Source organism: Urocitellus parryii, chromosome 5 (genome assembly GCF_045843805.1).
Source record: "Urocitellus parryii isolate mUroPar1 chromosome 5, mUroPar1.hap1, whole genome shotgun sequence".
NCBI lineage: Eukaryota > Metazoa > Chordata > Mammalia > Rodentia > Sciuridae > Urocitellus > Urocitellus parryii.
Window position 1 is genome coordinate 101,275,690 of NC_135535.1, and position 12,028 is coordinate 101,287,717.

The 12,028-nt window shown below is 39.4% G+C and overlaps 1 protein-coding gene across 1 annotated transcript; it reads right to left on the minus strand.

Annotated features, from left to right (window-relative positions):
- Positions 1-3,091: 3,091 nt before the first annotated feature.
- Positions 3,092-11,159, minus strand: Gdf3 (growth differentiation factor 3). Its single transcript, XM_026379306.1, has 2 exons — positions 10,892-11,159; positions 3,092-3,921 (listed from the first exon to the last, which is right to left on the minus strand). Exons 1-2 carry the CDS (start codon positions 11,157-11,159, stop codon positions 3,092-3,094), a joined length of 1,098 nt encoding a protein of 365 aa, XP_026235091.1.
- Between the last annotated feature and the right edge of the window lie 869 nt (positions 11,160-12,028).

Sequence of the window (12,028 nt, forward strand, 5' to 3'; positions counted from 1 at the left end):
AATATTTATGTTTTGGAAGAAGTAGTTCTACTTGCCCCAACCAAAGCACAGTGTATAACTTGACCTACAGGACACATATTCTGCCTATCAGTAGACTGTCCTGACAGACATTTAAGACATTAAGTCTCCTATAGCCTGGCTACTCAGGAGGATGAAACAGTTGAGAGTTTGAGGTCAGCCTGGGCAACTTATCTAGACCCTGTCACTAAATAAAATTTTACCAGTGGTTCAGGAAGCTGAGAGGAGAATCGCAAATTCAAAGCCAGCTTTAGCAATAGCGAGGTGCTAAGCAGCTCAGTGAGACCCTGTCTCTAAATAAAATACATAATAAGACTGGGGATGTGGCTCAATGGCCAAGTGCTCCTGAGTTCAATCCCCAGTACCCCCAAAAAATTTTGTTTTAAAAGGCTAGGATGTGTAGCTCAATGATAGCATACCACTGGGTTCAATCCCTGTAATATACATACACAAACACAGAAAGGGAGAGAAACAGCATAATATAGGTACCAAAGTCATGAAGCTGGTTATGTATATATTCTTCTGAATAATTGCAAGAAGGTCTCAGGAGATGATTTAATTAATTCAGAAGAACAAATCGCCAACCACAGAATTACTGCAAGAAGGGAAAAGCCACTACCCTTTTAATATTTTGTCTTGTTTCTTTTGTAGTACTTTAGATAAAACCCAGGGACTTGTACATGCTAAGTATGCACTTTACCACTGAGCTACATCCACAACCCTTTTTACTTTGAGAGAGGATATTGCTAAATTGCCCAGGCTGGCCTCGAAGTTAACAATCCTCCTGCCTCAGCTTCCTGAGTAGCTGGGATTAGAGGAGTGTACCACCATGCCCAGCTAATGCAAAGGTATTAAACACATCAATCCCTAAATCAAAACCTATTTATTAGACTAAGTAAATCTCATAGTAATAATTGAGTTGAAGTAAATTTACTAATGCATCCTCAGGAATCAGCTGGGGTTTTGGCATATACTTGTAATTTCAGAAACTGGCTGGGGCTGGGGGTACAGCTCAATGATAGAGTGCCTGCATGAGGCTCTGGGTTTAATCTTCAGCACAAAAAATAAATAAAAAAACAAACACACACACACACACACATTTATGTAAACAATTGATTCATTACTTTTTCCATTTTAGTTGTTCCAGTAGGTAAAATGAGTGAATTCATGCTTCCTGATATGAGCCAAAGCATTTTACCATGTCTAGATTTACATTTGAAATCTCTGTGAATTTTCCTTTTTCCCCCAACTATGTACAGTTTTGTTTTATTATTTATTTATCATTTATTATTACGTTAATTGTTACAAGAGTTAATTTATGCCTTTGACTTAGTGATTCCATATCTAGAATGACATAATACCTAATAATAATGTTCTTAAGTAAATTGTGGTATGCCTAAATAATTATATATAGCACATGCTTAAATTATGTAGATGTTGACAATTAGAAAAAAATCTGATATAATTGTCAGAAAAGAAACAAAATCATTTATACAGTGTGATCTGAGTTATAGGGTCATATATAAGATCTATTAAAAAATAACTAGGGGCTGGGGTTGTGGCTTAGCGGTAGAGGACTCGCCTAGCATGTGTGAGGCCCTGGATTCAATCCCCAGAACCACATAAAAATAAATAGAATAAAGGTATTGTGTTCAAATACAACTAAAACTAAATATTAAAAAAAAAAAAAATCACTAGGAGCCAGGCGCAGTGTTGCACGCCCGTAATCTCAGTGGCTCAGGAAGCTGAGGCAGGAGGATCGTGAGTTCAAAGCCAGCCTCAGCAATGGCAAGGCACTAAGCAACTAAGTGAGACCTTGTCTCTAAATAAAATACAAAATAGGGCTGGAGATGTGGCTCAGTGGTTGAATGCCCTGAGTTCAATCCCCAGTATCAAAAAAAAAAAAAAAAAACCATTTATAAGGCACTGTGTTCAATCCTCAGCACCATACACACATAAACTCCCCATGTCCAAAAAAAATCACTGGTCATGGTGTCACATGCCTGTAATCTCAGCAATTTGCAGGGCTAAGACAGGAGGATTACAAATTCAAGGCCAGCCTCAGCAACTTGGCAAAGCCCTAAGCAACTTAGCAAGACTTTATCTCAAAAAAAAAAAAAAAAAAAATTAAAAGGGCTGGGGATGTGGCTCAGTAATAAAGTGTCCCTGTGTCAATCCCCATTATCCACACACTCCCATTCCGCCCCCCCCCCAAAAAAAAAATAAGAGCAGAGAGTGTAGCTCACTTGTAGAGTAATTGCCTAGCATTTGCAAGGTCCTGATTTCAATTCCAGCACCACACACACACACACACACACACACACACACACACACAAATTGACAATAATGAACATTGGTAAGAATATGAAAAAATTTAAACCCTCAGTCAGGTGCAGGGTGTATGCCTATAGTCCCAGCTACTCAGGAGGCTGAGGCAAGAGAATCACAAGTTCAAGGCCAACCTCAGCAATTTAGCAAGACTCTGTTTCAAAATTAAATAAATAAAAAGAACTGGGCATGTAACTCAGTGGTAGAGCACTTGCCTGGCATGTGTAAGGCCCAGGATTCTATCCGAAGCATAGAAGGAAGGAAAAGCAGAGGAAATGTAGATATCAGAATTTTCTACATCATATTTTCTCAAAGTAATTTAAAAATTTTTATTGACTTAAAATAATGGTACATATTTATGGAATACAGTGTTTAAGGCTTATGTACTTGAGAAAATTTGTTGTGGCTTCTCTAAAATCTAGAAAACATAAATAACAGTGCATATTTCAAGCAACAATGAAATAACATTTCTTGAGTAACACAGAATAATCCCTGCCTGTATAAAAAGCCACCAGTAAATTCATTTCCTTCTATCCAGAGTCTAATATACTGTCACATGCATAATGATTAGAGTAGAGCAGAAATTGACTAAGATCATTAAGACTCTATTACATGTGTGTGTAATTCTATGCATCATTAATTACAATTGTTTGACATTTCAGATCCAGAAGGTCATAATCTAGATAGGTAATTTTATTAGAAAATTTACCCTAAGAATACTCCTTCTATTCCTACTTCAGTAATCCTATCCACACCCACATTCATCAACTACCATGTCTTCATAATGTCGAAGAATGACATTGTCATTATTGTCTTGGTAGAGCATGGAAATGGGAGATAGTTTGGTGGGGATACAGACAGCCTGGGGGATCTCTGGGTCAACTGCATGCATCAGTGCTTGCATGAAAGCATAATTGGAACTATTTAAATAGGTGGTGAGAGCGAGGGGACAATCTCCATGGCAGTAATTTGCCATGAACCCTTTGGGGGCAATGATCCATTTGTGCCAACCTAGGTCCTGGAAGTTGATGAAGAGCTGGTGAGGTCGGCAGAGATTCTTGTGAGACGCCTTAGGGACAGGAATGGCTGCCCTCCTTTTTCGGGAAGCAGAGTGGCACTGCTCAGGATTGAGGGTGACCACCAGCAGGGAAGCACGAAAGGAAGGTCTCAGTCTGGCACAGGTGGCCTCCATCTGGAAGTTCACTGCAAATTCTGTGTCTCCTCTGACCACAATCTCCAAGAATAAGCCAAGGTTCTTCTGGGGTTTGCTATTCCAATCCTTAACCACATCCAGTAGATTGAAGTAAAGGGCACCTTGAGGCCATGGTACAGACTGCAGGGCAAACATTTTACCTGGCTTGGGGATAGATTGCCCCCACACCTGAGGCTCTTGAATGACCCACAGAGCCAACTCCAGTTCTGGTTCCAGGTTATAGTAAGAATTAGGCCCCAAGTCCAGGCCCAGCTGAGCCATTGTTAACTGCTCCTTTTCTTTGATGGCAGACAGGTTAAAGTAGAGGAGCTTCCGTAGGCAAGAGTCATCCTGGGAGACTTTGTTTGAGTAAATAAAGAAACCTAGATGGGAAAAGCGACATGTGAAAGTCACCACAGTATTTTCTAACCTCATATCCTCCAAAATGCTATAAATGTCACACTGTCCACATATACCGTTTAAGAGCAAGGAACTGTGAGTTCTTTTCAAGCCCTACCATTTGGGAGGATTCGTCCTCACTCCCACTCCTCATTCTTATATTTTCTTGTTTGTTTTTTGCTTTTTTTGTGTGTAGGGGGGCAGTCCTGGGGATTAAACCCAGGGACTTAACTTCTGAGCCACAACCCCAGCCTTTTTTTTTTTTTTTTTTTTTTAAGAGAGAGAGAGAGAGAGAGAGAGAGACAGAGAGAGAGACAGAGAGAAAGAAGAGAGAATTTTTTAATATTTATTTTTCAGTTTTCGGTGGACACAACATCTTTATTTTATTTTTATGTGGTGCTGAGGATAGAACCCAGTGGCCCACACATGCCAGGCAAGCGCGTTACCGCTTGAGCCACATCCCCAGCCCCAGCCTTTTTTTATATTTTATTTTGAGACAGGGTCTTGCTAAGTTTAGGGCCTCGTTAAATTGCTGAGGCTGGCTTTGAAATCATGATCCTCATGCCTCAGCCTCCCAAGTGGCTGGGATTTCATTCTTTGTATCTCCCAAGGGGTCCTGGAAGGAAATTAGGAGCCCACACATGGATTGGAAAAAATAATTTTATCTTTTTAGTTTTCATTAAATTTTAAATAGAATTTAGCATTTCATTCCATTATGAATATAGGCAGTAAGTCCCAATAATATTACCAGGGTTGTTGGGGCTCAGAACATGACATTTTGGTGTGCTGAGTACTCTAAATTGAAGGTGACTGAAAAGGCCTCAGAAGCAAGGTCTCTCTGCCTTCCGTTCTCCTGAGTCCAACACCACTTTCTCCCCCTAAGCAACTGGGTGGAGCATAGAAGCTTAAATTCCTCTCCCTCAAAGTAAGCCATAAAACCTAGAAGAGCCTCTCTCTTCCTTGTCCTTTGTAAACCCTCATTCCCCAGGGGTCCTGCCCTTCACCCAAGAGAAGAGCTGCACAGAATCCAAGGATCTGAAGAGACAGGACTCGCTGGGTTTCAACGCTCACCCCAGGACCATTCTGTCAAAATGTGTTGTCCAATCACATTTCTGCATGGCTTTCCACTATTTATCAAAACTAAGCATACAATGGTTTTCCATGGGTCTTTGCTTTGGTTTTGTTTGTTTCAGTGTTTGAAGGTGGAACCCAGGGCCTTGAGCATGCTAGGGCAAGTGGTCTGGTCAGTGAGCTATGCTCTCAGGAAACAGTTTTCCATGGGTCTTTGGGTCTTCATTTTTGAATGCTTCAATGTCACACAAAACTAAATAAATCTGTTACACTTTTCTTGTTAACTTTTTATTGTAGAAATGTCACTGTGGCCCTAACAATGGGTATGGAAAAGGAATCAAACCTTTCTATGATCTATGATACTATCATCAATAAAAACAATAAGTGAGTGGGTGCAGTGACATACCCCTGTAATCCCAGGGACTCCAGATGCCTAGGCAGGAGGATCCCAAGGTCAAGGCCAGCCCCAACAACTTAGCAAGATACTAAACACCTTAGCAAGACCCTGTTTCAAAAAACAAAAAGGGATGGGGATGTAGCTCAGTGGTTAAGCACCCTGGGTTCAATCCCTGGTAACAAAAAAAAAAAAAAAAAAAAAAAAAGGAAGAAAAGAAACAAACAAACAACAACAACAACAACAAAGGTATTTATTTACATTTATATATTTATTTATTTGGTACTGGGAATTGAACTCAGGGGCACTAAATCACTGAGCCACATCCTCTGCCCTATTTTGTATTTAATTTAGAGACATGGTCTCATTGAGTTGCTTAGTGCCTCGCTATTGCTGAGGCTAGCTTTAAACTTGCCATGCTCCTGCCTCAGGCTCCTGAGCCACTGGGGTTACAGGCATGTGCCACCATGCCTGGCCAACAGTTGAATATTTTTAAATAGCTAAAAGAGAGGATGTTGAATGTTCCCAATGCAGAGAAATTATGTATGTCTGAGGGTATGAATATGCCAGTTACCCTGATCTGATATTATACATTATATACATGTACTGAGATGTCACACTACTCCATAAATATGTATAATTACTATGTGTCAACTTAAAGAAACACACACACACACACACACACACACACACAATTTTGCAGTGCTGGGGATCAAACCCAGGGCTTTGCACAAGCACTCTACCACTGGGCTATAGTCCCAGCCCTAAAAAAAAAATAATAATAATAATAATAATGATTAGAAAAAAAGAGAGACAGAAAACAGATATTGAATGAGAGAAAGAGAGACAAAGCAAGATAAAACTTGGGCATGGTGGCCAAGTAATCCCAGATACTGGGGAAGCTGAAGCAGAAGGATTGGAAATTCCAGGCCAGTTTTGGCAACTAAGTGAGACCCTATCTCAAAATAAAAAATAAAAAGGGCTGCAAATGTAGCTCCACAGTAGAGCACCCCAGTGTTCAATCCCCAGTAGAGGTCGGGGGGAGCAGGATAAAAGAATAAAACAAAATAAGCAACAAACATAAAAAGCATTTAAAATTACCCAGTTTTTCTAAATAAGGAGGGTGAACAGCCAAGATGTTTATGAATATTTGGTAAGGGTGGAAGAGAACTGATATCTAAATCCTCATTCTTTTGATAGGAAGTCAATAGTGAAATGTCTAAGCTTGAAAAAAATAAAAAAGTAACATGAAGAGCAAAAAAAAAAAAAAAAGAAAGAAAGAAAATTGCCCCAGTTTGGGGAGCTGAGGCAGGAGGACAACAAGTATGCAAAGCTAGCCTTAGCAAATCAGTGAGGCCCTAACCAACTTAAGGAGAACCTGTCTCAAAAAAAAGGGCTGGGAATGTGACTCAGTGGTTAAGCATCCCTGGGTTCAATCCCTGGTACCTAATAATAATAATAATAAATAATAAAATACATTTAAAAAATTATCCAGTTTCCCTTTTTCTTGGTACATGGGATTGAACCCAGGTGTGCTTATCTACTGAGCTATATCCTTAGCCTTTTTATTTTGAGTAAGGATCTTGCTGAGTTGCTTAGGGCCTGGCTAAATTGTTGAGGCTGGCTTTGAACTCACTATCCTCCTGCCTCAGCTCCTGAGCTGCTAGGATTACATGAGTGTACCAACACAACCAGCCACTAAATCACATTTCTGAAGCATGAAAGAAAACCCAAAAGTAAAAAAGGAAAAGAAAAGATGGACAGATTTTTGACAATATGAAATGAAAATGTTCAAAAGACCATTAATGGGCCTGGGGTATAGTCTGTGGTTTGCCTTGCATGCACACTCCCAGGGTTTAATCCCCAGCGCAACACACACACACACACACACACACACACACACACATACACACACACACGTTAAGGAGATGTCCATCTGGTGTAACATGGATGGGTAAGTTGTCACATATTAAAGAATAATGCATTCTATATTTTCATTTATATCAAGTTCAAAAGCTGTCAAAACTATCATGTAGCCAGGTGCAGTGGCACACACACCTGTAATCCCAGTGCCTAGGGAAGTTGAGGCAGGAGGATTTCAAGTTCAAAGCCAGAATCAGCAAAAGCAAGCTGCTAAGCAACTCAGTGAGATTCTGTCCCTAAACAAAATACAAAATAGGGCTGGGGGTGTGATTCAGTGGTTGAGTGCCCCTGAGTTCAATCTCTGGTACAAAAAACAAACAAACAAACAAAAAAACTACAATGTACTGTTAGATGGTTAGATGCTACAATACTAAGAATAATGAATCAGAAAAGAGCATGAAGGATCGTCTAGGGTGCTAGTAATGTTTTATTTCTTGATATGGGTACTGTTTGTTCCTTGAAAATTCATTGAGCTATTCTCTATGATTTATGCATTTTTCTGAATACATATCAGACAGACTTCAGTAAGTTTCTATTATCTTGGTTTCTTTTTCTTTCTTTCTTTCTTTCTTTTTGTGGTGCTGGGGATAGAATCCAAAGTTCATGTATTCAAGGCAACCTCTACCACTGAGCTACACCCCAACCCAATAAGCTTCTGTTTTTAAAAAGACTTCTATTAAATTGTGGGAAGTAACAATTCTCATACACTCACAGCAAGGTAAGAATTTTGGAGAACACTTGCTATGTATCAAGAGTTTAAATGTGCCTACTTCTAAGAATTTCTCTTGAGTTAACAGCAGAAAAAGTGCATACAAAAAAGAAAAGAAAGAAAGAAAGAAAAAGTGCATAGGCACAAAAAAAGTGTATGGCTATCAAAGGACATCAGTTACATATATTATAGTGTATTTATACAATGAAATATCATGTATTTTTTTTTTTAATACCAGAGAATGAATCCAGAGGTGCTTGGCCACTGACTACATCCCCACACCTTTCTATCTTTGTTTTGAGGCAGATTCTCCCTAAGTTGTTTAGGGCCTTGTTAAATTGTTGAGGCTGGCTTTGAGCTTGCGATTGTGCTGTCTCAGCCTCTGGAGTTGCAGGGATTACAGGTGTGTGCTACCATGTCCAGCTCATGTAACTCTTAAAATGTAAGTAAGTTATCCACTTCTTCTCACATATAATAGGTGTTCATGATACTGAATGAATGTATAGTATAATGCCATTTAAACAAAAATAGTAGCTGGGCAGGAAGATTTTGAATTTGAGGACAGCCTGGACAATTAGTGAGACTCTATCTCAAAGGAAACAATTTTTAAAAGGGCTAGAGATGTAGCTCAGTGGTAGGAGCACCCTATGGTGTGTGTGTGTGTGTGTGTGTATGTGTGTGTGTGTGTGTGTAATATATATATATATATATATATATATATATATATATATAAAGTTTATAATCTCTATTATATTAGCAAAGAAGAAAAATCTGAAAGAATATATAATAACTATTAATGGTGGTTTTCTCTAGCAGAAGAAATAGAGAGGGACAATTATTAGAGTATGTCTTTTTCAGTATTGGGAATTAAACCCAGAACCTCCTAAATGCTAGGCAAGCACTTTATACCACTGAGCGTGAGAGTATGTCGTTTTCATTTATCATTTGATAGAAATAGAATCATCCCATTATCACAGTTATTTCCATGGGAAGGATGGGTAATATTCTCCAAACCATATTCTCACCTCTGTTCTCTGCTCTTTCCACAGAAAACCTTTCAATGGGTTCTTCACACTCCTCCTACCTCTAAATCCTCCTCCAGGAATTTTCTCTAACCCTCCACCCCTGAGGTGAAGCCTCTCACATTATACTGTACCTAGCACCACACATAGAAGTCATCTCTTTGTCTTCTATAAATTCTTTAAAAGGGCAGACTTTATTGTTAATTGCTATATTCACAAATTCATACACAGTTCCTGGCTCACAGCAGGTATCCAATAAATACTTTCCCAGGCAAATAAATATTCAAATATTCTGTCAGGTTGCAGTAAAACTAACCAAGTACTCAATTCTGCATTTGAACCACCAGAGAGGACACATAGACATGCAGATTTTCAACCCTTATCTTGGACTTTGAATATAAATTAGGTAGTGAGGGACAGGAATGGACCTGAAAGAATCTACGTTTAATAGATGGCCTGGGTAACTTGGTGGGTGGTCCCATTGGGAAGCAATTGAATGGATCCTTATATAAAGGATATGATAATGGCATACATTATTGCTCTATATTCACAAATCAAGGAAAACTTCCCCCTTCCAACAATAATGGAGGTGTAAGTAGAAGAGAAGTTTATGAACAAACTGAGCTCAACATTTTTGGTCTCCTGCTTAGCATATGAAAGACCGGGATGTGTGTATATTGTTTGGCTAAAGAATGAGAGACTGAAGCCAGTGGTGTTGTGCGTTCCAGAAAGTTCAACAACTTGGCTGAGGTAGGAGTTGGTGACCTGCCTCAGCAATTTAGTGAGGTACTCAGCAACTAGGTGAGGGCCTGTCTCAAAAAAAAAAAAAAAAAAAAAATAGGTGACAGCTTTAATTACACCATTATCCTTTCTCTATACTGAAGCACAAAGCAGTTGATTCAGAAAAAAACTACCTTAAGCCAGCAAAGTGGTGCATGCCTATAATTCCAGCACTTCAGTAAGCTAACTAAGGCAGGATGATCACAAATTTAAGTCCAGTCTCAGCAACGTTGGGAGATCCCCAGCAATTTAGCGAGACCCTGTCTCAAAAGTAAAAAATAAAAGGGCTAAAGATGTAGTTCAGTGGTGAAATGCTGCTAGGTTCAATCCCCAGTATCAAAATAAGAAGGAAAAAAAAAAAAAGAAAAAGAAGAAAAAAAGAAAGGAAATTAAAAAAAAAAAAACACCTCTTTTGAGGGGCCGCGGGTGTACAAACTCCGTGGTGGAGTGCTTGCTTAGCCCTGGGTTTTATCTCTGGGACCACCTAAACAAACAAAAATTAAAAAAAAACAAAAAACAAAAAAACAAAAACCAACCCAAAACTACTTTGAATCCTTTGTTCATGTGCTAGCTGTCTTCTTGAATAGGTACCTCACAAGTTACCTACTGTCTGAGCTTTAATTTCCTTAGTTAAAAAGTTGAGGGCTGGGGATCTAGCTCAGTTGGCAGAGTGCTTGCCTCACAAGTACCAAGCCTTGAGTTCAATCCTCAGCACCACACACACAAAAAAAGAATACCATTTGGGGCTGGGCTTTGGCTCAGCGGTAGAGCACCTGCCTGGGATGTGTGAGGCACTGAGTTCGATTCTTAGCACCACGTATAAATAAATAAAATAAAAGATTTATCAACAAATAAAAAATATATATTTAAAAAAAGTTGATAATACTTACTTGCCTTCCCCTGAGGATTGTTGCTGGGATTAAATGAGAAAATATGCAAAATAGTAGCACAGGGCCTTCCATAAGCCATCAGCAATTGTAATTTCCCCTTTTCCTTTCTCCTCTTCATACCACCCACTTCCGGATTTCCCCCTGGAAACGCTCCCATTTCTTTACCTTTGTCAGGGAGAAGACGAAGCACATTCCCACGGACACCCAGCTCCTTCATGTAGCATAAATCTTGGGAGACCCCAGTGGTTGTTGCTGTCTCTCGATCTTGGAAAATTTTCTTCAAGATAAAAGGCACGGATTGGAACTTGCGGGGTGAAGGCACCTTGTCTAAGCCCAGAAACTGGAGAAAGTCGGATTCTTGAAATTGAAACGTATGTCCCATAGCTACAATTAACAGGAAGCCAACAGGTAAAAATGACAGGGAAGGAAGCATGGCCTCGGAGGTGGGACAAAGCAGGCTGGCTGCACGCTGGGAACAGCTGCAGCTCCAGACTGCACAGCCAACGATTCAAGGGCTGCTAACTTACCTGATGGAAGATAATCAAGTGCGAATTGCTTTCTTCCCAGGTTCTCAAAGGCAATTGGATGTGAAGATACATTTTTTTTCCTCTTCTCTCAATCTGCTCTCCCAAAAAGAAACAAAAAATTACTGATGCGTGGACATAAACTGTACAACCTGAGATTTGTCATGGTAGACAGAGTGAAAAGGAGACATGCATTTATTCATTCAACATACTTTTATTAGGAGCTGGGAATATGGCTCAGTGGTAGAGTGCTTGCCTAGCATGCAAGAGGCCCTAGGTTTGATCCTCAGCACTGCCAAAACAAACAAAAAAGAGTTATTAAAGCATCTATTATGTGCAAGACACTGAGATAGGTGCTAGCAACATACCAGTAAACAATTTGTTCTTATAATTAATTGTCTAGTTAGACAAATGTACATGTAGATTTCTAACAGACTACATCCACAGTGATGTGGGAAACCAAATCAAGGAAAAAGAAGTATTCCCAAGGAAATTAATCTACTCCCCATCTGTTTTCAGTTTAAAAGGATTAAATTTCATTCATCTGATTTTGTCCTTCTTGATTAAAAGTTAAGAGTCTGACTGTGTTAATTCTGATTTCATTACTTACTAGCTGTATGACATTGGGCATGTCCCTTAACCTTCCTTAATTTGTTTCTTCTCAATTGAAAATAATAACTGACTTATTTAATCCCCCACTTTTCTCTTATTGGAGATCTAACCTGAGCCTCCACCAGCTACCTCTACTAGCTAGGCATGTGCTCTACCACTGAGTTCA

What these genes read in the sequence shown, in the direction of transcription:
- Gdf3 (XM_026379306.1), bottom strand. Translation starts at nt 11,159, where the DNA reads ATGCTTCCTTCCCTGTCATTTTTACCTGTTGGCTTCCTGTTAATTGTA. An exon ending in TCGTCTTCTCCCTGACAAAG is followed by an intron (nt 3,922 to 10,891) that starts GTAAAGAAATGG and finishes TTTCCCATCTAG; the next exon opens with GTTTCTTTATTTACTCAAAC.